The 24,512-nt window shown below is 36.7% G+C and overlaps 1 protein-coding gene across 4 annotated transcripts in view; it reads left to right on the top strand.

The window, feature by feature from the left end:
* Positions 1-22,633, top strand: part of LOC124158528 (clustered mitochondria protein homolog) — a 178,687-nt gene extending 156,054 nt beyond the window's left edge. For all 4 annotated transcript variants that reach the window (XM_046533662.1, XM_046533661.1, XM_046533663.1 and 1 more), the window contains exons 9-24: positions 609-803; positions 4,164-4,376; positions 6,284-6,458; positions 7,510-7,615; positions 7,694-7,802; positions 8,295-8,667; positions 11,319-11,524; positions 12,649-12,855; positions 12,981-13,079; positions 13,911-14,134; positions 14,259-14,388; positions 14,503-14,775; positions 14,866-14,991; positions 15,104-15,319; positions 16,656-16,870; positions 20,873-22,633. In XM_046533662.1, the coding sequence (XP_046389618.1) occupies positions 609-803; positions 4,164-4,376; positions 6,284-6,458; positions 7,510-7,615; positions 7,694-7,802; positions 8,295-8,667; positions 11,319-11,524; positions 12,649-12,855; positions 12,981-13,079; positions 13,911-14,134; positions 14,259-14,388; positions 14,503-14,775; positions 14,866-14,991; positions 15,104-15,319; positions 16,656-16,870; positions 20,873-20,990 (2,985 nt within the window). In that variant the 3' untranslated portion in view covers positions 20,991-22,633. The remainder of the gene's footprint in view (positions 1-608; positions 804-4,163; positions 4,377-6,283; positions 6,459-7,509; positions 7,616-7,693; positions 7,803-8,294; positions 8,668-11,318; positions 11,525-12,648; positions 12,856-12,980; positions 13,080-13,910; positions 14,135-14,258; positions 14,389-14,502; positions 14,776-14,865; positions 14,992-15,103; positions 15,320-16,655; positions 16,871-20,872) is intronic.
* Positions 22,634-24,512: the final 1,879 nt, after the last annotated feature.

The following is a 24,512-nucleotide window of genomic DNA, read 5'->3' as shown; positions in this document are numbered from 1 at the left end:
TCATTGAGTCCGGGAAGCACTGTAAAATAACAGAATAACTGCATAAATAATAATATATTGCTTGTTTTAGGTAAATTATGAACATTACAAGACGTTTAAGTGAAAGTTTGGATTATCCGTGTTTTCCGATTATTCGTGCCCTCTCTCCCCATCATTAGCCATTAGGATAATCACGAGTGTATGTACTGTACTAAAAAAATAATGTTAATTTTATAAGGTTAAAAATTCTTCCATCCTTTGCTCCATCCATCTTTGAAAACAGGATGTCACTTAGATTGGTACTCCAATCAAAGTAATCATACAGTTTAGAACTGAGCATTTATTATCTCATGGAATTTATATTTGAATTTCTGAATCCTAATCTTGAAGTTTTGATTGATTTCAAGATTAAATGGATTCAATTGTCAACCTTTAATCTTATATTTCTGAAGTATAAAGTGACAGTATTCTTCTTCATTCAGGGAGGTGTGTTTGAATACTTTTCAAATCCTTACATTGGCTAACAATGACATAATTGGCAGTTCAAATCCAGCTGCTATTGTTAGAATTTTGATTGTACGATCATGTGTACTTACATCAATGAAAATTATTCTCATTAAATGTTGTAGGTCCACAGTGACTTTGTTGCTGCAGCTACAAGAGGTGCAATGGCTGTTATTGATGGAAATGTAATGGCCATAAATCCAGGAGAGGAAGCAAAGATGCAGATGTTCATCTGGAATAATATTTTCTTCTCTCTGGGTTTTGATGTGAGGGACCATTACAAGGAATTGGGTGGAGATGCAGCTGCGTTTGTGGCCCCGGTAAGCAGAAAACCCAACAGCCCTCCACATGAAGGAAATGATCAATGTCCATGCAAACACTTGCAAGGAGTATTAACTAAGCATTGGAATATTCTTAAGCTTGGTGAAAATTGTAAATTCTTTGAAATCCCCCTTCCTCTCATGGCCTTTGTTGTTGGATTTTATGCCAGCATTGTATTTTGTTTGGGTGCTAATGGCTTAAATGTCATTTGACCGTCCACATTATCAGTTCAACTAAAGGTGCAGTCAGTAGTGCCAGCGACATGATTTCTCCCAAAAAGTAAATGATCTGGGAGTAAATTCAGAAAATGAGGAACTTTCCCTGCAATAGCCTTAATCTTTACATGACTAATTTTAATCAAAAAGTTTGCCTCTGCCCTAAGCATTTGAGCCCTATAGAGTGTTTTCATGGTCCATCTCTGGTTCTTTACTCTATGCTGACATAATATGGACATTTATATGTATGTTGCCCGCTCCAATGTTGTTTCTTGAGTAGCACTGTGCCGCAGTGAGCTGCCATTATTTATATTTTTGTACTCCTTTTTACACATTCCTTCTTTTCTAGTATGTTTGTTATATGTGCCTCTAAAGAAAAATTTGCAGTCCAATCTGCTGTAGGATGGTCTTCCCTTTTTTTAGGAACAGTTCATCTGGTTTCTACGATGATGATTGATGTTTCCTAAGCACTGAGTGGGATACTTCCATCCCAAATTGTTTCAAACCTGTCATACTCTAGGAGATATTGGTGTTGTCATGCTCAATGTGGCGATGCATCTTTCCTTTATTCCTTCCTAATTCCAACCCGTCTTGAAGATTCAACATTTTAAAAAGTCTATGACTTGTAAACCACATGTATTTAGAATATCTCCTCAAAGTCATAAGACTTAGATTCTTTTGTGTTAATCATGAATTTAAGTGAAATAGATAGCTGTGTAGCCATAGTCGCTTTCATAATGAGTGTTTTATAATCCAGTAGTTTAATGACTTATTCTGATGGGGATGAAGCAAACCTGTATGTTTTAAGGATTGAGTTTTAATGAATATTATATGATATGGGAGCTTATTGATTTGATTTCATCAATTTATTTTTTAGAGAAGGACTACATGAAAATAAAAACATTATTAAGTTACAAAATAAAATTTTAACTATGCATCTGTAAAACATTTTCCCATGGTGTCTATTCCGGAAGAAACTTGACATTGTATTTCATTTATGATTACTTATTTTCTCCTTGAATTTGAAGGCTTTGGGTTTAAGTTTCAATGAATGGTTTCAGCACTATTTAATAAATATGACTGTTACAAATCCCAGGCAATTGTTTACATTGCCTGTTTTTAACATATTTTTTAAGGGGGTGATTCTATTATAAGCCCATTATATTCAATCTTAGTTCTAAGACTTCTTGGACAGGTGTACCCATGTACCTTTTGGTACCAATGCATACCATGTGCCTAGTTACTCAGTATTTCTTATGTTATGTATCTGTATTTTTCTTGAAGTCTCTTACAATGGAGTCTTTTTTTAAGTTTCTTCTTTATTGCCAACAATGCATTCAGAATTTAATGATTTCTTTCTTTAGTAAGATTCCTTTAATTGCAGATACTGTCTTACATACTGAGTACACTCTGAAAACATGGTCGTCACTTGAATTGGTGGTAAGTCAGAAATGACATATGTGGTACCAATAGTGATATTAATGATAATAATGGCTATTAAACCACCAAAAATACCTAGTCTCAAAATAGTATTAATTTGCAGAGTGATTTAGCTGTGTTGAAAGGCACTGTCCAAATTTTAATGCTTTCGTTGAAACTACACAGGTAACAAATTCCCAATGCTACTGAATTTTGAAAATGCTGTAGAATATTCGTAAAATTATTACCCATTTAACAATTGTATTGAACATTTCTTTTTCAAGAAACTTTCTGATCTATTCAAAACTTATTTATTTGGGTAACTTAGTGTGGTCGTAAGCTGTGGACTTCCATGGTGTCCTTCTATCGGTTCCTCTCTCCCCATTCTTTGTGTACCTTTGTCCATAATCAAGGTTTAACCTGGGAGAGAAATAATGCACAAAAGCATTTGTTTGAATTCTGTGTCTCCCCCACTCACTGGGTGATTCATCCTAAAGGTTGGTTCAGATAGATGAGATAGAGAGCTCGCCCTTGACGAAGCCAGCAGCATGTGAAATTCACACATTTAGGGTAAGGGGCCTGTTCATTTACCTGGGCTATTTCCCACATGGAGAATTTTTCTTTAGGGATACCCAAAGGCTTGATAAATTGGGACCCCTTGCATGGGCGTACCCAGCAGGGGGCAACTGCCCCTCTCTAGACGCAAAAATAAATTTTGTTCAAAACAAAATTTATGAACAAATTTTCCTTTAGAAGAAAAAAGATATTAGTATAAGACATGGAACTAAAATAAAAATTATTTTTTTTTTCAAGCAAATAATTAGAAAAACTAATAAATTTCTGTAATAATTTCCTTAAACTTTGGTTTCATTAACCTTTTCTGTGCAAAAAAGTTACAACTTGAACGACCACAGCTAGTTTTGCCCTCCCCCCTTGTTTTGATTCTGGGTTCGCCAATGACCCCTTGGTCAGTAATCCAATGCTTTACCCACAAAATTCCCCAATTTCACTTTTAATACTCTCAGTTCTGTGGATGAAAGCAACTCTTGTCTTTTGCACATGGGATGTGAAAGACTGAGTTTGTGAACAATTCGAACCAAAGGTTTGTTTGGGTTGGTGAGGGCAGAGCTCCCCTGGGATTTGAACTCAGGGCCCATTGATCATAGGCACATTGCCTCACCCACTGGGCCACCACACTTCCAAAGATTGATGTAGTAAATGCTTAATTTACCCGTTGAAACTATTTTTCCTGTCATATGTGATGATGGTGTTGAAAAAAGAGTATTTTCCCATGTGTGGAATCTATGAATTTATAATTTTGATGAGTGTTCATGTATCTATTCTGCGTCATTTGCAATAATTGGGTAATTGTTTGGTGACTTTATGGATGAAATAAGCCAAAGAAAGTTTTTGTTTGTAAAATCTATGGGTGAATTTCTGAGTGGTATTTTGAAAAAAGAAGTTCTGCACCCCATGAAGTTCAGTAGCTGTTTAGGCATTTATAAATAGCAGTAAAGGTTTCCTCAAAAATGGTTTGAAGCCAATGTGTGTCCCCTGAATAAATTTTGCCTTCGTTGCCTGATTTTTTTAATCCACAGATTTTCTCCGAGAGTATAAATTACCTCTGCCATCATTGTTTTGGAGGTGTTGAATTTGATTAATTCATATTTGAAGGATAATTTCCATAGTCATGCATGATAATTGATTTCATTTTCTCTTTCACAGCGCAATGACCTACAAGGTGTGCGGGTGTACAGTGCTGTTGACCCTCAGGGTCTGTACACTTTGGGGACTGTTGTCATTGATTATCGGGGGTATCGTGTTACAGCTCAGTCCATTATTCCAGGCATTCTGGAGAGAGAGCAGGAGCAGTCTGTTGTCTATGGCTCCATTGACTTTGGTCGAACTGTTGTCTCTCACCCCAAGTACCTTGAATTGGTTAGTATTTAACCAGCTGTTGCTGTGTATTTTTCATGCTTTTAATTTTTTTTGTCTGGCTGAGAATATTATTAATACACGTAAAGTAGCTAACTCAGAATTGAAATGATGACCATCATTCTTATCAAGTTAATAACATCATTCAAATGAAAAATGATACCCATTATCAAATGAAACATAGGCCTTGACTTCATACTAATTATCAGAAAACTTACTGTCATCAGTTTCAACATTTATTTTGCGTACCATTAAGTTATTTCTGTTAACCCTTTCGAGACGGCGGAGTTTTCCTCTTAGCATGACTGCTGTACTGAGCCCCAAGAGACTCTTCTTTCTCATGGTACGGAGCATTTTTGGAGGACATTCGTTAAGAAGGGTCTCGCGGAACCTTTTTTGACCCCTTCCCGCTGGGACTCCGCATTATCTCGGACTCCGAGAGTAGCTGTGCTCCCTCCTTTCCGGGTTAACGACCATACCTGCGGCATTAGTTCGCGGTCAACTTATGTATTGCTTATATGTATTTAGCAAAGGGATAATTGTTACTTGCACATGAATTGTAGACTTTGAATTGAATTCCTCATTTTATTCTGAGCTGTGTCAAATTTTAAACTAAGTTCTAAGGTCAATATTATCGCATTTAATGCAGCAACAATTTCCATGTTGACGTTTATACATAACTCGAGATATAAGTTAATATTTATCGTAGAATTTCGTTTAAAAATTGTAAACGCTGCTCAAAAGACAACTAATTCAATTCTTAGTTTATTTTTTATGAGAAATCAACAAATATTAATTTCGAAAACTGACTGGATAAACTATTGTATGACCGCTGTCCCTTAACGCTAAAAGGGGTTATAAAAGACAAGGGGTCCGGGTACCTGCTCCCGGATTCCGAGGGTAAATCCTAAACCCCGCAGGGTTGCGTCCCGAGACTAAGACGACGTAAACCCGTGACCGTCCTAAAGGGAGGAGAACTAGAAAACGTATATATACGGCTTTCGTTATCCTGGCCAGGGATATCTCACACGTAAATATACGGCTGTCGTCTCCCGGGTCAGGAAACGTCCTCACGTATATATACGTGTATAGTAGGGAAAAGGTTAATTCTTTTCTTTGGTTGGACAAATAGCATTTTTTATCAGCCCTGCTTAGAGGTGTATGATATCCGATGTGGCCAGGCTAGAGTGTATGTTCAGTCTTAATGTCATATGGAATGCCCTAATTGTTGATTAAATGCATTATGACATTCCCAATTCTTTAGGTTAACTGTTTACAATTTTCTGCATTGAAATATTCTTTCGTTATGATTTTTGTGGTTCTTCTAACATAGATATCTAAAGAGGGATAATTTCTATACACGCTCTCAGACTCAGTACACCAGAAAATTGGGCATTATTTTCTGCATGAGGAAATGTTTGTTGACTCCTAATGGATTCCTTTGTTAAAATGGAAATTTTTAAAATCTTCACTACAACATGAATTTTGTTAAAAATAAATGATGATTACTGTGAGATTTATGTAAAATATTTGAAAACTTCATCTTCAAAGCATTGCCTAGGCTAATATCAAAACTGCTCCTTTTTATCTTAATATTTTTACTGTGACTGACTGTGAGATTTAAATGCTCTTTCAACACAAAGATAGGTTAATAAAACTTTGACTGGAAATTTTCTGCAAAAAGTTTATTTTTACTACCAAAATATTTTGTATCATGTACACCTGATGATGTGAGTGTATCATATGGAGTGTGAGTGTTTGGTGTATGGTTGTTTGTGCAAAATTGCATCATATTTATTAATATGTTATAATTCCCCTTGATAAACTCTAAATACTCATAAGAAGGCCTTGATTTTTTCTATCAAATGGAATGTATCATTAACTGTAATATCCTTCTGCTCTTTTAAAAGCTCAGTAAAGCTGGTCAGCAGCTGAAAATTCTACCTCATTCCGTTTTGAATGAGAAAGGTGAAGTGTTTGAGCTGTGTTCCTCTGTGGAGTGCAAAGGAATCATCGGGAATGATGGGCGACATTACATCTTGGACCTAATGCGCACTTTCCCACCTGATGTGAATTTCCTCAAATGTAAGCTCCTAGTAAGGGTAGTGTTACGTTTTGAATGTAAAATTTTTGAGTACATAATTAATAAAGATTCTGAAAAGAATGGTATGCTTCTTCTGCTGTACAGGCATCCCCCGAGTTACGTAAGAGATGCGTTCCGGCAGACTATGCGTAAGTCGAAATTTACGTAAGTCGAACCTTTGCGTTGGCGCTTCAGAGATTGCTGTATAACAAGTTGTATCGCACAGGAATGAGCGCAACCACATACGCCACCACATCCATCGCTAGAACTGCAAATTTTCACGTTGATTGCTGACTTGGGATTTATAAGCAATTTTTCTACAGAAATTAATGAAATTTCCTTCGAGGAATGACAAAAATGGGTCACTTTGTTATTTTTAGCACGTAAAAAACTCTATAACTATTCGATATTTTTTCTACCATAGGTTGTACGAGCGAATATCTACTTCTTCGCGCTCGCATTCGAAAATTAACGTAGTTATTTGAAATACGGTTATCGCTTACGTAAGTACGGATTTACGTAAGTCGAGACATACGTAACTCGGGGGATGCCTGTACTTCAAAATTTTCTAGCCGCTTTTCCTTTAATTGTGATTCTATTGTTAACATTGCCAGAATTCTACTACAGAATAGTTTTCATTTCTGTCAATGAAAAAAAATATTTGAGTATTGTCATTCACTGTGTAATTATTTTGTAGCATGCTGAAACTGATGAAATTCTTCTTTCATAATGCTACAGCTTCTAAGGAGCAGCTTAGCACCCTTTGTTCTACCTGCAAAGTTTGTGTTAAAAACTGGCAATTTCCATGTCAGAAATTTTCATTTGTGTAATCTCTATTATTTCTTGTAATGTAATTTATGGGAACTCCACTCTTTTCTTCCAAACAACTTAAATTGTTTGGCAAGTGACGTAGATTATCCTACTATTGATTGTAGAAAAAAATCATATCATTCAGAATAACTGATAATTTTTTTCCTCAGTACATTTAGCCTTTAAATGTTCCAAATCTTAGTCTGCAAGTGTTGAAGGTGGCCTTTTTTCTCGACTTTTCAGTGGAAGGTGAAGAGCTTAGCAAGGAAGTCAAAGCCTTGGGATTTCCCATTGAGCACAAGCACAAACTTTGCTGCCTTCGACAGGAGCTCATTGATTCCTTCATTGAGTAAGTGGATATTTAAATTCTTACCCTTTGCTGGGGTTGCATTGATGGATTATCCTAACCAAGTGTCTTTCATGCTAGGTCTCGTTATTTGATGTACATCAAGTACGCTGCATTTCATCTTCAGCAATTGGGGGTGAAGAAGCAGCGGGAGAGGGAGGCAAGGAACAGTCAGGAGAAGGAGCTGAAGGTATTCTTAATTAATGCTGAATTTCTAATCACTGATTTATTCTCACTCCAGATTTTAGATGTAATGGCATCCTTGCTAATTAAATTATTTTGGTGCATTTTTTGACTATTTATATTTAAAGGGAATTTATCCCTGTATAAAATTCTCAAATGAATACATATCTTCATTTGGAAATGGCAATGTAGAAATAGACCACTTCTTAATAAAAAAATCCTTAAAAGGAAAAATTTGTGAGAAAAATCAACATTCTAGCAAGAGTTCCACAATACCTGTCTATTGCAATACATATTGTCTTAGCGTTAGCAGATGCTGGTTTACTTTCTAGGTGGCCACTTACTAGGTCTCATTGAAAGCATAAAGAAACTTTGCAAAATCTTCGCAATAGGAGAAAATGTTAATGGATTGCCATCATAAGTTGTATTATTTCACTAGTGTAACTTGTAGAAAGCTTTCATGTCTCATCTCATCAATTTTTTTCTTGTTTTGTGAAAGGACAAGGAGGGTCAATTGAAAAAGTTGGAAAGTGTTATGAACGGAAGTGCAACCATCATGAAGGATGGGGGAGAGGGTGATGTGGGCGAGAAGACAGCTGTGAAAGACAATAAAGAGCAAGTGATAGTGAAAAGTGAGAAGGAGGTGAAGAAAGTGAGTGAAAGTGACGAGAAGGACAAGGTGAATGGGGAGAAACAAAGTGTGGAGGGCAAAGCGTCTGGGGATGCGAAGGAGAAGGAATTGCAGTCAAAGAATGGTGTTGTCAGCAAAGTCGAAGGCAAGGACTCAAATGAGAGTGAGCTGGAGGCGGATGAAGCGAAAAAGATTGTGGAGAGCATCACATATTCCTTCTCCAACGGAGAAGAGCAGGAGAGTAAGTACTTTATGACCCCTCTATTAATTGGATTTAATGCATCAAGGAACAATCATATAGGGAACATGATCTGGGTGTAGAAGCCCTGTGTAATCAATGTCATTACTGTGGAATGTAATTTATTCCATTTCTAGTTTTACAGTGTTCAGTGCATTTTAAATTTCATGCTATTATTTAAAATTTGATTCTCCCAGGAAACTAGTTTATATAATTTTTTTTAAGGCAAGTTAATTTGTAAAAGTATTCATAGTATTGGTGATAATTAAATCTTGGGCACTTTTCAATGCTGAAATTATGTACCTCTTTTCTTTAAGTTATTATTTGACAGAATTATTTTGCATACTTATTGTCTTCTACTCATTCTTAGTGTTGCAGGTAGCCCTCACTAGGGGTGATTAAGGTCATAGTTTTGTCTGTCTGTTAGTGGTATGTCATGCCAGTCATCCGTTATATGTCTGAGATCTGATATGCGTAAACAAGTGCCATTTTGACATTCCTAAATTATTTTTTACTTTGTATGTTAAGCTGGTGAAACAAAAACTTACATTGGAGAACCACCTAAAAAGTTACCATCCTTTTAATTTTTCCGGAAATTACGGGAGAGGATTTAAAGGGGTGTCTTACCCCCTTAATCTGCCACTGGCCCTCACTGAACGCAAGCAATATATTCCCAAAAAGTGTTGTGTTAAGCATGTTTTGGGTTAACTGATTTGTATATTTGGGGTGGTATATTTTACAGTTTGGGCCTCCTTAGAAATACAGGCTATTTTGGCATTGGTTGATGCTGTATGGTTCATGTGATCAGTTTTTCTCCTTTTTTCAAATTGTCTCTGATAAAAAAAAAAGTCATTTGACTCTTGCCTGATGTCCCAGGGACAGTGGCTGTTAAATTCTATCCCGCCCCTCTTTGAATCTGAATGAGTTGATGAGAATCTACATTGAAGAAATTACTCTAATTTGAACATTGGCACAAACATGTTTTTACTGTGCAAAAAATATTTTCTTCTCGTAGGAGTACGTAACAATAATCTCTTTTCTATCCTGATAGAGAGCTCTATCAAAGCTAGGCACCGCACCATTATCCTTTTCGTCCTATTTAGTACCATTTAAGGGAATACTATTCAGCCAAATAGGGTTTTATTTCATTGGGTTTAGGATTGTGAACTAGGACAATCACTTTCTACACAGAAAAGTAATGAACACCACTATCTTATAATTAACTGATATTATGGGCATAACTTAATATGTATCTGAGAACTGGAGCTGAAAGATGTAAAAATGGAGAGAGAGAAAATGGAGATCACTGACCTTGCTTTACTGCCACAGGATGATGAGTGGAAGGTATAACTAAAACTCCATGGCCCAAAAATAATTTGTGGACATTATATTCATCTGAGCTGAGTTAATGGGGAGCTTGGGAAAGATTATCATCATGGTTTTTTAGATTTTACGTCCTAGTATATATTATTCGTCGTCTGATTTGATGCAATTTTCATTAATGTTATTGTATCTAATGAGGTTTTAGAAATATGGAAAGACTCATGTGCACTTGCAGTCTGTTTAATTTGCAGTGCAGGGCCTAATTTTTGTTGTTGTTGTTGTGAGAAATTGGTTTAATTCTAAGCTCTTTGGTGCCTTATACAGGGTGGAGAAAAAGTCTGACAAGAAATTTTAACCCTGAATAGCTAATGTCAGTGGGAACCAAAATTGCCAATGATGTTAAAGTTGAAAATGCTCCATTTTTAAACTACAGAAACTTTGAGCCAAGCGCTCTGATTGGCAGCAAGTGTGCCCTGTTGCTGTATACCATAGTTATATTTCAATCTCCAGCCAGCAAAGCATTCGAAATCATGAGTTGCTGAGAGTATCCAACTACAGGGAAGACCTATGGCCAATCGGAGTGCTTGGCTTGAAGTTTCTGCTGTTAAAAAATGGTACATTTTCGACCTAAACATCATTGATAAGTTAGATTCCTACTGGCATCAGCTATTCACTAGCAAAACCAGGCATCATCCAAAATCGTTGGAACATTAATTGCTGATGCCTGGTTTCGCTAGTGAGTGGGCCCTTTCCGCTTCTATAGCGTTGAGGTGTTTTTCCCCATTCCATCCCTTCCAACGCTTTCCCTACCCCAGAGGCATCGGTGGGCTCCTTATCGCGGTGGCACCTCTTTCCTTGTTCCTTCCTTTCCCTCGGCGATTGGGCAAATCAGCACGATTGCTGGGTCCCGGCCCCGGTGTGTTGTATCCTCGAAGGGCTCCCCTGGGCCCTCATTCTCTGGCATCAGCTATCCAGGATTAAAATGTTGTGACCCAATTTTTCTCCCCCTGTTGAAGACATTGAAGAGTTAAGAATAAAAAAATGACACAGGTTATATTCGTCAGTGGTAAATCAATGCTTAGTTATTTTCATTTGAAAAGTCCATTAATTCATGAATTAGGTGAATAATATTTTGTCTTTCTTTTTAGCTTTTCCCTTGCTTAATTATTTAATAAAGATGTGGCTGAGTATTGAGTTGATCTACAGTTGAGTGTCGGCTAAACTGATTGAGAACAATCTTTGTCTGTTTATCTGTTAGTTTCTTTGATCTTTGTCTGCTTTGTCTTGTATATTCTCGTCTCTTTCAATTGGGTGCTCTTGTCTCTTTCTAGTGGAAGAGAGTACCCGTGATATTGTGAGGCGAGCTGCATTGGCCGTTGGTTCCCTGAAGGATACGGAGTTTGACATTCGCTTCAATCCAGACGTGTACTCCCCGGGCGTGAGGCATGTTGATGCTGATGGTGCACGTCTCAGCAAAGAGAGGCAGCTGGTGAAGGATGCAGCCGAATTCCTCCTCACTGTACAAATACCTACTTTTGTGAGTTTCATCCTTCCCTGCTGCGTGTGCAAATGTTGTTCTCATTGTTTGCATATATGTATCCCACACATTTTAATCTTCTGAAAAATTGATCATTAGAATCCCTAAATCACAGAAAAATGATTTTAGATAATCAATGGTGGATTGATATTTAATGTTACCTTTAAGCAAGAGGTATCAACTTATTTTTATTTAAGTGCAGTAACTGGATTGCCTGTATTCTCTCCCATTTCTTTTAGACTTTTAAATGCTGATCATATTTGCGTAGCTAAAAAATTTGGTATTTTATTAATAGATTACTCTCAGTATGTATAATTTGATTTATTTGATCCAATTTTTACATTGGCACAAACTTGTTTTTAATGTATGAAAAAAATTTCTTTCTCATTAGAAGGCTATACAGCTCTCTCAAGGCTGGGTGTTTCACCAGCATCCTTTTCTTCCTATTCAGGACGAGACACATTGAGATGCCCAACACTTTCCTTGCAAACTAAGCAAGAATTGTCTTTGCCTTCTTACAGAGAATACCTATCATGTGCTTTGTCTTGTGAACTATTGTTTACCCAAATGGCTTATCTTAAAACACTATTTTTATCAATATAGATTTGTTCTATTTTAGAAATATATTCCTTGTCTCATGTAGTACCTACTTGATGTTGGTTTCATAGGTATTGGTTGTATATATTGGAATTCTACCCTTTACTAAATATACTCTAATGAGAGATAAAATATCAATTAAGCACTCCTCATGGTAGTGCTCTGAATGAATACGTTTACACTCCATAAGACTTCAGGAAGGTGATACCATAGCTGAGTGCACTAACATATAGTTTTTAAAAACTCTGTCTGGTTGAATGACCACTGACAAATTCCAAGGTTGAAGAAGCATTATTAAAAAGCATGCAGGTTATCTCTGCACAACAGCTGAGAAAGATTCATAAGATCCACTGAGTAAGTCTACTCAATGAGTCATATCATTTCAAATGTATGCCTTTTCTACCTGCCCGTATTTCACAGCGGTGAAATTATTTCAGCATGTACTAACAGCCTTTGTATGGAAGTGGTTTTAAATGTGAATGTGAAGGCCGTCACGGGAGTTTCTAATTCTTTGACACTCCTTTCAGATAAGGGACTGTTTGGACCACTCAGCTGCACCCATGGACGGCACTACGCTGTGTGAGGCGATGCACAATCGAGGGATCAATGTCCGGTATCTGGGCAAGATTGCTGACATGCTGGCAAATGTCAAGCAGCTGGAATATGTCCACTCCATTGCTGTGGCTGAATTACTCACACGGGCAGCCAAGCATATTTTCACCCTGTACATGCAGGTAAGCAGAGGGTAGCCTGACTAAGTATTGCTTGAATTTTCTTGCTTGTCTTTTTTGTCATTGTCTCTGGAAATTCTTGTCTTTACTATGCCAGTTCACAAAAAATTGTTTCTCATTTTCGGTAGTCCACGGAGTTGATGTGCCTATCTGCCGCAATCAGCCATTTCCTGAACTGTTTCCTATCATCTAGTCAAGTTCCTCACCCACAACAGGGTAATGATGAGGTGAGTGTGGACAGGATATTTAACATTTTCAACACTCTCTCGAACAAATTAAATTTATATTCATTTTTTGTTATTATTTTTAATATTGTTTTTATGGCTGATCAATATATAGGGTCAAATTCTATTATCTGTGTGTGCATGGACCCTTGAAACCTTGAACGTGGGAATTGCTCTAAAATGTTCAGACTTAGAAAACTTCTGTGAATTAATAACCATGATTTGTCCAATTTTGCATTTGTATAATTGCATGACGTATGAATTGGAAACTATTTGCTTGATCAGTTATTATGAGAATTATTTTACTTTGCTACTTATTTACTTTGGCTAGAAACAGAATTGGCTAATAAATCAGGCTGGTTATTATTACACTGTTTTTACTTCATTTTCTGTGATTTGTTCTTTATTTATGGAAAGGGAATGTTCATAATTATCATTTCATAGTACTAGTAGTATTTTGTTTTTGGGGTGCCTCAACAACTAACGTCATTTGCACCACTTATCACTTCATGGTATAGTCACTTTATAATTGAATTCGACCACAATGGCTCTGATTCAGTGGCCATGGACAAGATATGCCTCTTTAATAAGCAGGTTACTTTATTTATTTAGGTATTCAGTGTTTTACTGAATCTGCTGTCATCCTGCAAATAACTCTCATAATTATTCAAAATAAATTCACATGGCCTGTAAGTGCAATCAAAATTCTGCTATCTGTGCTAATGGATGTGTAATTAGGCACAGATATTAAAAAAGCCCTATAAAGTGCAGTCATGAAAAAGTCTCTCTCCTTTTTCCGCCAACTCATTTTTTGCCTGCCGTCCACTCCTGCAGTTACAGACAAAGAATGCCAAGAGGCGCAACAAGCGCAAGGGGCGAGGAGGGAATCCATTGGATAGGGGAAGTGCAGATGAGTGGGCATCCTTGACGCCAAAGTCTCTGTGGACGCAACTGCGCACGGAACTGAAGAGCTATTATGATTGGGAGATGGCATCTTCTGTCGATGGAATTGATGCTGCAGTTGAGCAATACAGTCTGCAGAAAATCTCTCTTCTCAGGTAACATCTCTTCATGCAACATGATGTCAATATTCACAAGAATTAGATTACCCTTGTTATGAGGTCCTAATTTTTCAATTGCTCGCATTATTTTCTTTACAAAAATGAACTCTTTTTCTTTCAGATCATTTTGTATAAAGACTGGTGTTCAAATACTTCTTCGGGAGTACACATTTGATTCTAAGAATCGATTATCATTTTTTGAAGAGGACATTATTAATATTTTCCCTGTTGTGAAGCACATAAATCCAAGGGTAATTATTATTTGAAAATACTCTCTAATGACATATTTTTGGCCTTGATATTATCTTGTATTCATTTTAAAGGCAAAGTTGTATTGGCTAACCGTGACTTGTTTTTTTTTTCAGGCAAGCGATGCATATAACTTTTACACTACTGGCCAAGGGAAAATTCAGCAGGGCTTTTTGAAGGAAGGTTACGAGTTGATAAGTGAAGCTCTTAATTTACTTAACAATGTATATGGTGCCACCCATCCAGAAATTGCGCAATGTTTGCGAATGTTGGCCCGGTTAAATTATGTGATGGGAGAGCATGGGGAGGCTATGGCATATCAGCAGAAAGCAGTTTTAATGTCAGAAAGAGTCAATGGAATAGATCACCCTTATACCATCACAGAATATGTATGTCTTTTCCATTATGCCCTTATTACTGGAATGCATCATCAGATTCTTATAATTTAATTTATTCTTATGAAAAATTTTATTTTTCAGACGCACCTGGCTCTGTATTGTTTTGCCAACAGCCAAGTCAGCACTGCGCTTAAGTTATTGTACAGGGCAAGGTATCTTGCCTTACTTGTCTGTGGTGAAAACCATCCAGAAATAGCCCTATTAGATGTGAGTGAATAAATATTTATATCTATAGAATTATTGTTGTTAATGTGGTATGTTTCATTGGTATTATTTTATTTTCATTGCACTACATTTATGGGAACACATTTGATTTCAGAGCAACATAAGTTTGATCCTTCATGCAGTAGGAGAGTATGAACTGTCTTTGAGGTTTTTGGAAAAAGCACTAGCCCTGAACATTCGGTACTATGGTGCCAAATCTCTCAAAGTAGCAGTTTCATATCACTTAGTGGCAAGGACACAGTCATGCATGGGAGACTTCAGGTCGGCTCTTCAAAATGAAAAAGAAACTTACACCATCTATAAGCAGCAGGTACAGTTTTTTTGGAAATTGTTTGTTGTGACAGGCATAAGCTGAATTTACATAGTTACTCAATATGAGTTCATTTATGGAGTCCCCTAAGTCAAATGGATAACATATTGCTTTAATGGAAAGAATTATTGGTTATTTATTTTTAAAACTTTTCAAACATCAAACTAAAATGAAAATAAACTTTGCAGTACAATTTTGCTCCAATAACTGAGGTAAAATACTTGTAATCTATTTGCTTGTAGGATCTCCATTAACTGTCCTCAATTGAATAATTGTAGTCATTAACAGTGGTTGTATATGCCTTAGTTCCCTAAGGGAAATAATTTCATATAGATCACCTCCAAATACCATACAGATTGAGTGTTTGATCCAAATCATCTTGTTGTTGTCAATGACCTTTTTGTTTGAGAGGAGGCAATTATTGAAGTTGAGACAGTAATACATACTTTTATATGTAATTGTTTGGTATTTTGCTAGAAAATGGCTCTCAAAACAAGACCAATGCAAGTGCTTATGTAACTTAAGTGAAAATTTGTACTCAGTCCTTCTGTGTTGACTTTATTGGTATTGACAGATTTAGTCACCAGGTGGCTCTGATTCCACATTCTGCTCTCGCTACCCTCTTCACCTTAGGCTTTCTATCCTATACATTCATGTACTTTATATTTGAGTCCCTACCCTTTTTATGATCCAAGGTGTGGCCAGATTGACGTTCTAATTGTGTCCATGTAATGTTAGGCCTGGCCTAATATTGGATTGGTGACCAACCGTACCTTGACTTTCCCCTGTCTGCAAGTGACAAACAGGTGAAACATGGGGTTGGCACAATGGATCAAGAACTTTCAAGGGGCCAGGACACCTTACTGAGGCCCTTCACCCAATTCTATATATCTACCAATTCATTTGTTTACATTGCATCTGGTGCTATCCAATGATTTGATCAATGGGTTTTTCTTAAAAATAGGAAAATCCACCAAAATTGTTGGCACTATAATGACTGATGCCAGGTTTCGCTATTTAGTGGGCCGTTTCCGCTTCTATAGTGGCGAGGGTGTACTCCGTCCCTCCCTTCCAACCCTATCCCTATCCCAGAGGCGTCGACGGGCTCCTATCGCTGCAGCACATCTTTCCTTTTTCCTTCCTTTCAAAACCCCTCCTCGGGAGAGCAGGTATATCAGTTGAATTACTGGGTCCCGACCCCGGTGTGTTGTAACCCTCAAAGGGGACCCCCCTTGGGTCCTGATCTCTGCATCAGGTGCTGTCACTGGCTTTACAGGCAGGTTTTACAGCCTTACGCCGTTGAAAATTGATCACTTGTTTCTCTTATTTTTCACAGCTGGGAGAAGATCATGAGAAGACTAGAGAGTCGTCTGAGTGCCTGCGCCACTTGACGACACAAGCGGTGGTGCTCCAGAAGAAGATGAACGAAATATGCAACGGGAAAGCTGGTGCGGGGGCCTCCCTTCCCCCTATCCAGATCCAGGCACCATCCATGGGGAGTGTATTGGACATGCTCAATGTGATCAACGGTATCCTATTTGTGCAAATCAGGTAACTTTATTTCATCTGTCTTTATTTAGTTACTACTACTTACCCATCTGTTTGTATTATATCTCTAAGTGAAAGTCTCATGAGAAAATAGTTTCATATTTTATGATTTCTTTTTCTGAATTTGATGAAAAATAGGAGCTTTGGTTTTCACTTACAATGGAACTTGTTTTTTTCCAGTATTTTGAGGTTTTCTGGCTTTCAATATTTTGGAATTTAATAAGATTAAATGGCATAATTACTGCATATTTTTCAATACAAACTCCTGGATAAATCATGTGTTTTACCTCCTTAGTTCACGTTATAGTTAAAATTTCAGTGAAGCAAAAAGTTTCATTTTGTTATTTTTGATCAATTGTTGACGGGCCCAGATAAAAATCTATGAAAATTCCAATTCCTGAGAAAAATTATTTGCCTTTTAGTATTTTCAAATCAGGATCATCCAATTTTACACTGAAGTGTTCTAGCCACTTATGGTAGATGATTCCTAAAATAAGTTTTGTATTTATTAGTTCGGGGTTTATTTTGGCATTCAAGAATATTGTTAAAGACTTTCTATTTAATATATTTTATTTTTGCATTTATTTAAGAATTAGTCCTACTTAAAAGTATTTGTAAGGGCCTTTTATTGAAAATTTTATTTAGTTTAATTTTTTTGGCAGTTTCCCTATAAGTCAGCATTTTCATTTTCTTTGCAAACAATTTGAAAATGTGACTTTTAAATGCCCCAATCTGCCTTTATTCACCTTATTCTAGTTAGGGGTGTGATGTACCAGGTTGATTATGAGATTTGGACCCACAAGCGTAAAAGCACTTGCAACAGTTAGCATATTTCCTCATTCAGCATTCGTTGAGTGAACTAAAAGTGTTATTCTGATTGTAATGGTGACCTTTTTTGGTAGCATATTGTTTGTAGTTAACTTGCATCAATCCAAATTTCATTCCATACACACTCAGCAACGGCACTAAGTTTCTCTTCATGTCACTGTTTTTTTAATTTTCAGACTCATTACATGAGGCAAGTGTATGAGCAGATGACCAAATTGTCTCTTTGATTTTTGTGGAGCCCTGTATTAATGTGCTTGAAACTGGATGTGCATTTTGTTCAAAAGTTACTATTTGCAGCAAGAAATTTGCTACAGTTGATGCCTTGAATTTCAATGTTCACAAACTATCGCGTGAGTAGGTTTGGCACTGGAAATTATATTCTCACAGAAATTATTCTCTTTGCACGTAATGGCACATTCATTGATAGTTGTTAAGAATTTCGCTTTGGAAAGTGTAAACTTTTCTTTTTTAATCTGTATAGTTACAAGGTGCTTATCATCGTTCTTTGGGAATACATGAAAATAATGATAGGCCTATTTATCAACTAGTGTTATTGTGCAGTTGAACTAGGATAATAGGGTGGTTTCCTATTATTTTTTTATTGCCTAAATCGAAAGATTATTACTCCTGGAGTACGTATTTCATGCTTTTAGATTTTTAAATGACGATATCTATTTTTTCGCGATTAAATGAAAAGTGAAAATTTTCAAGCGCGCGAAAACGAGACGCTTAAGTATGAATGTCGGGAAGTCTCTCCGCGTGACATATTTCTGGTCCCCCCTCCCACCCTGCGAGGTGACCTTGAGGCGAGGCTTAGCGCTGATACAACGCAGGCTGCTAGCGGCTAGCCTAGTACCCTGCTGGCTGGTAGCGCTTGGCTTAAATAAGGATTATTAATAACTTATCAAACGAGGAAAACTTTCCGACCTTAGCCAGTTTTAATAAGTGATTGTTAAGACATGTTTCCCTGAGCTCTGCGCCTCATGCATGCAATGGTAACCTCAGACGACGTATAACTCCTATCTTCTCGTATAGAAACTAGGTCCCTGTGACGTCACGTGGAGTGGCATCGCATGGGCGCCAATCTGGCCCTTTTCAAATGAGGATAAAAATGGACCATTGCCATTCGTCTAACCCGGTATTTCTAAAACAAAATAATTTGTATATTATGAATACACTAATGGTGGGTAACGAATCGCAATCAATGCCTTTCGTTTTCTTTGATGAAGGAAACCACCCTATTCAAACTTGATGATTAAAAACAAGTAATTAAGATTTCCCAAAAATATTGAAGTTGATTCTTGCAATATTATCTATGCAGTAATGACATCAAGGTGTCAATAATTTGTTGGCAATTAATCATTCCCGGTGATGGTTGAATATTCAAAGAAAATTAGGTGGAATTTATGGCAGAAACAAAAATTGTGTTTAATTGTTTTAAAAGAGACTTAGATATTTAAAATTACTTTTTATGATGTTCAAAAATATGTACTTAATTATATTTAAAATATTAAATTATATTTTGATGAATTTATTGTTTTCATATGCAGGTTTCTTAGTTGATTGAGTCAGAATAAAAATTGTTTGTTATCAATTGATTTTTTCTTTACATCTAAAATCAAAATAAAAATTGACACTAAAATAGCACAGTAATATCCAATAGCCTCCCCATGCTCTTCCATCACATAATTTAACCGGGCTAACATTCGCAAACATTGCACAATTTCTGGATGGGTGGCACCATATACATTGTTAAGTAAATTAAGAGCTTCACTTATCAACTCGTAACCTTCCTTCAAAAAGCCCTGCTGAATTTTCCCTTGGCCAGTAGTGTAAAAGTTATATGCATCGCTTGCCTGAAAAAAACAACAAGTCACGGTTAGCCAATACAACTTTGCCTTTAAAATGAATACAAGATAATATCAAGGCCAAAAATATGTCATTAGAGAGTATTTTCAAATAATAATTACCCTTGGATTTATGTGCTTCACGATAGGGAAAATATTAATAATGTCCTCTTCAAAAAATGATAATCGATTCTTAGAATCAAACGTGTACTCCCGAGGAGTTTTACATCGTCTGAGATTACCAATGCATGCATGAGGCACAGAGCTCAGGGAAACATCTGTTAATAATCACCTATTAAAACTGCCTAAGGTCAGAAAGTTTTCTTCGTTTGATAAGGTATTAATAATCCTTATTTAAGCCAAGCGCTACCTGCTAGCAGGGTACTCTGCTACCTGCATACTCCAGGAGTAATAATTTTTCGATTTAGGCAATAAAAATTAATAGGAAACCACCCTATTACATAAATATTGTTGTAAAATCCACTTATGTTCAGTAATTACATGATTATTGATCAATTACACCTACTAGTATGCCTAAAGCTTCATATCTACAGTGCACAAGCTTTGAAAAATGCATTGGAGTGTTAAAAATTTCCATGTGGGTAACAGGGGGTTTAAAGTAACGTGGGTATGGAATTCATTAAACTTGCTTCAGTTCCAAAGCTTAGCATGAACAAGTATGTGGTATTCATTTCCCCCGTGAAAAAATTAAATGAATTGGAAAAATATGCATTTTCCTGTTGACTTATGTATGTATGCAATGCTTTCAATTGGCAACTTTTTGTGCTGCCATCTAGCGCATTATCGTTGCAGAGGCGACAATGAGGCGGACTAGTTTTATCACTGCGGCTGTAGGAAGGTTCAAAGGCATGGTCCAGTCCGAGCTCACCCTCTTCTATACAAACCAACCCTCAAGTTGAATCACTAATTGAATGACAGCATTAGTTACGTAATTTTTACCCATGAACTTTCTTGTCTTACCCTCGAAAAATATTGTCATCACACAGAAAATGTATCCTTACCTCTAATTATGACATACAACCAAAAGATTCTGTAACTAGATTGCTGCAATGTCCTGCTTATGAATCAGTGCAGTCGAATAGTATTGAGGCCTCTCATGACAAAGCTGATGACCTAGTACTGATTGTGTTATATCGTGCATCACTGTTTTACTCTCTTATTTTTTACTCTTTTAAATTTAATTTCTTTTGTCAGTAGGTTTCGTCTTCAACGGCTTCCACTTGAGTGAGACTTTGAAAAAACAGTTGAAATTTCCCAAATGTGGTGGGTTCTGTCTAACCCTTTTGATTTTTCTCCTCTTGAATTGCAGCCAGCAGGATATCGAGAATTTCAAGGCTGAAATTGAGAAGAGGCAGTTGAAGGAGTCGTCTCCAACGCCATCGATTGAGGAGAAGGAGAATGGGAGTGCATCGCTCAAGTCGAGTTGAACAGTGCTCTGTGGTGCTTAGAGGACATTTGAGAACTGTGTGCGCGCTAAGGGGGTGGAAAACAAAACAAGAGGGTGGGAGAAGTTCCTGGGGCATGTGTACGTGAAAAATGAGAGTAATGACTGCCTAGTTATATTTTTTTGGCACCTTTGGAGTGACTGCATTTGTTTGTGGATAGCATGTGCAATTGGTTAAATAAGTGTGCTTTTGACAGTTGTTAGACTTTGATCACATTGGATGAGGGGAGAGTACTGTGTATTTTTGCGGTTTCTGCTTTGAGAAAGAGGATTCAATGGTGAACATAAAATGGTGTTTGGGTAAATATCATCTCATGTGGCGTGGAAGGCATTGTGTTTTTGTGTTACATTCGTGCCCTCAAAGAAAACATCTTTTACACCCAGTGAGGTACTTTGTCTAGGAAGGTTTGCTTAAAAATATGCACGAGGAGCAAGCCTCTCACACGTCCATCCAGTAGTGGTTTTGAGGTGGCTACTCGCATCATTATGTGAATGATGATGATGGAGTGATATTTAAATATTGGTTTTCACCCTAATCAAGACTGCCAACCAAGGTAGCTAACCTGCTACCTTAACTTGTGCTTCAACGAGGAATGGAAATGATATAATAATGTTAACATGGCATATTACATCATGTTTTGTTGTTCTGGCTATGCCAAGGGATTTGTCTAATGCTGGTATTGTAACCTGTTATCTTCGCTAGGTTTGGTTGCATGACTGGATTTCTGTTGCCTTACAAGAGCGAGACGAAAAACAAGGTGATGTGGCATTTCTGGAGAAATGTTGCTGTTCGGCCAAGTGATTTTTTTCCACTTATACATTGTGATGTAAATGATTCTTGCTTCCGTGAGTTGAGGCTAGATGGCTATGTTGTTATCATTGCTAAGTTGTTGATGTTAATGGATCTTTTTGCCATTCAAAAGAATTATGCAATGCTTGCAATGCAAGTTACCTACTGAATATTTGGGGAATTCGGTTTAGTTAAAGATGGCATTACATAATGTCTATGAAGAGTTAGTTGTTTTATATTTTCAGGTACGAGAAAAGTAGTATTAACGATTTACAGAGTAGAGATATTACTCAGTAGTTTTAATCATGTAACTTTTGTCATTTTCTGGCAGAAGACCAACGAAATTGGAGGTTTATGTAGTACTCTTTAAAAAATAGTATACATAATCAAATTGGTAATTAGAGGAAAAATATAATGGGAAACAGTTTTAGAGCATGTTATCCTGATAAAGTTACTTTAGCCACGAGAGGAGCTTCAGTTATGACTTGCATAATTGGAGAATAATGCAATAGTGCTGCTGTGTAACATAAGTCATCTGAAGTTGATAGTGAGCTGTCGTGAAAGTGATCGCTGCGTGCACAGTGGATGAGGACCGAGAGTATCCTAAGAGTCACATGTATTTCATGTAATTGCAAAATATGGCTACTACATCCATCCTTCTTTACTGCTATCTTGTCTTGTATATTGTTTTCATTGTACCCTCATCATTTCTGCCATTATATCTTAAAATAACATAGACCAAGTATAGTTTTGTAGTCCCATTTATAGAATAAATTTGTTATGTAGGTTCATGATTCCATGGACTTATGAAATAAACCATTCTAGTATTTTTGTAAGCACGTTTGTTGTGTGTATGTGTTCCGTTTGACTCTATCCTGTAGTCAACATTCCAGGTTTACAATACCAAATTTTTAGACTTAGGTGTTTAAAGTACTTCCATCTGCTCATATTTTATCTACCGAGTACATAGTAAGTTACCTTTTTGGTATAGAATTTCCTCTCAGAATACTTCACTCATGCTCCTTGCACTAGTTCACTGCAGTTAAAAGAATTGTCTGAGTTCCTAGTCTCCTGCTCTAGGGCAATTGGCATGACTGAAAAAAGTTATTGAATATGTTTTTTGCAATTGTTTTTCCTCTTCGGCATTGTTCATTGTCATGAAAATGGTTCAATGCATCCAAATTGTGGTGTGCTGATCCTTCTTGTGAGACCGATGGGTATCTTGTTGTTAGCACTAATAGAACACCTTGCATGTTTTCCTTTATGGCTTTTTGGATTGCATGTACTGAAGTGCATTTTACAGTGTGAAGAAAATATTTTTTTTATTCAAGAGGATTGAAAATATAAAATTTCACAAGGAAGTGAACTGATTTTCATTTTGCAATGTCATTAACAATGTGTGTGCTCACTTGTTGCATAATTAATGGGACTAGCAATGACTAATTATTGATTTGTGGCCTTGCCACTTAGAGTTGCCCATTAAAGCCTCATTCACAGAAACTTGACTCAACTTGGCGTAACAATGGCATTGATAACTTGAGTGGAGAAGTTACCAGTTCACAATACCTCAAAGCAGTGTAACTTGACTTTCTGTATTCATTAGTAAAACTTAACTTTCTCTTGAATCCTTGAAACCTTCAGCAAGGAAAGCATCAGCATGTATCAACAGCCATATAAATTAATATTTAAAGTCCTCCAAAAGCAATGTAATTGTTAATGTGTTGTCTTAACCAGTGATTGGTAGAATACTTCACTTTTATTATGGATCATAGTAAGTCAACTTATGCAACATAAAGTTGTACTGGATGGGACTTGAAGAGTTGTGCCTTGTTGAACTTTATGGCTGACTTCATGAATTAAGTTCAATTCTATTATGTAGTAGGATTCCTAGATTGTGGTAAATTTAAACTTTAAAAAGCTGTACAGAAAAGAGCCAAAGTTTGAAATGTTGGTATAAAGATCCAGTTTACAATAAATGCAGGAAAAAAAACAAATTACCATTCTATCTAGTGTAAATTGGATACCTGAGGGGATATAATAGCCCCCTGTACCCCCTTTCTGGATCTTCCACTGGATATTAGCATACCAAAAGAATATAAAATAGGCCCTAAGTTTAAAGCTTAATTGTAATTCAATTTGTTAAAGTGGGTGAATATATTGGAAAATATAACGAAATGCTTTTGTATAAAGTGGCAACCTCCAAAAATTTCGATATTATTTAGCGTGTGTTTGGATGCAATTCCAGGCTAAAGGAGCTAATGATCCGCCACTGCACAAACTTAAAGGGATAGACCAAAACAATCAAATATTTGGTCTACAAGGTCATTCATTTCATGTTTTTCATAGACTTGGTAGGTAATTTTTTTCAGTCCCAAAAAACTCGATCTTGGGTCCTTATTACTTGGGACTATGGGGTTTTCTCAACCAAATTTTAGCCTATGGATGTACACTTTTCTGTGATCATTTGGACATTATGAAAACAACATTCCGAGTGATTTAACCTGATGGTTGGTTTGGCTTGAGCTACAGGCAAGTGAATAACACATATTCACGCTAGTTCCTTTCCATGGTAAACTCATGCCTTTTGAGGATATTGATTTGGGGGGCCAGAAGGCTCTCTTGGTATTTGAAATTTACAACCGAGAAAATCAACGAGCAAGTGCTCAACCCACCGGACTACCGCACCCCCCTTTTTTAACATAATTTTTCTCAAAT

The sequence above is a fragment of the Ischnura elegans genome, chromosome 5 (assembly GCF_921293095.1).
Source record: "Ischnura elegans chromosome 5, ioIscEleg1.1, whole genome shotgun sequence".
NCBI lineage: Eukaryota > Metazoa > Arthropoda > Insecta > Odonata > Coenagrionidae > Ischnura > Ischnura elegans.
This window is presented reverse-complemented; position numbering and strand designations above follow the sequence as displayed.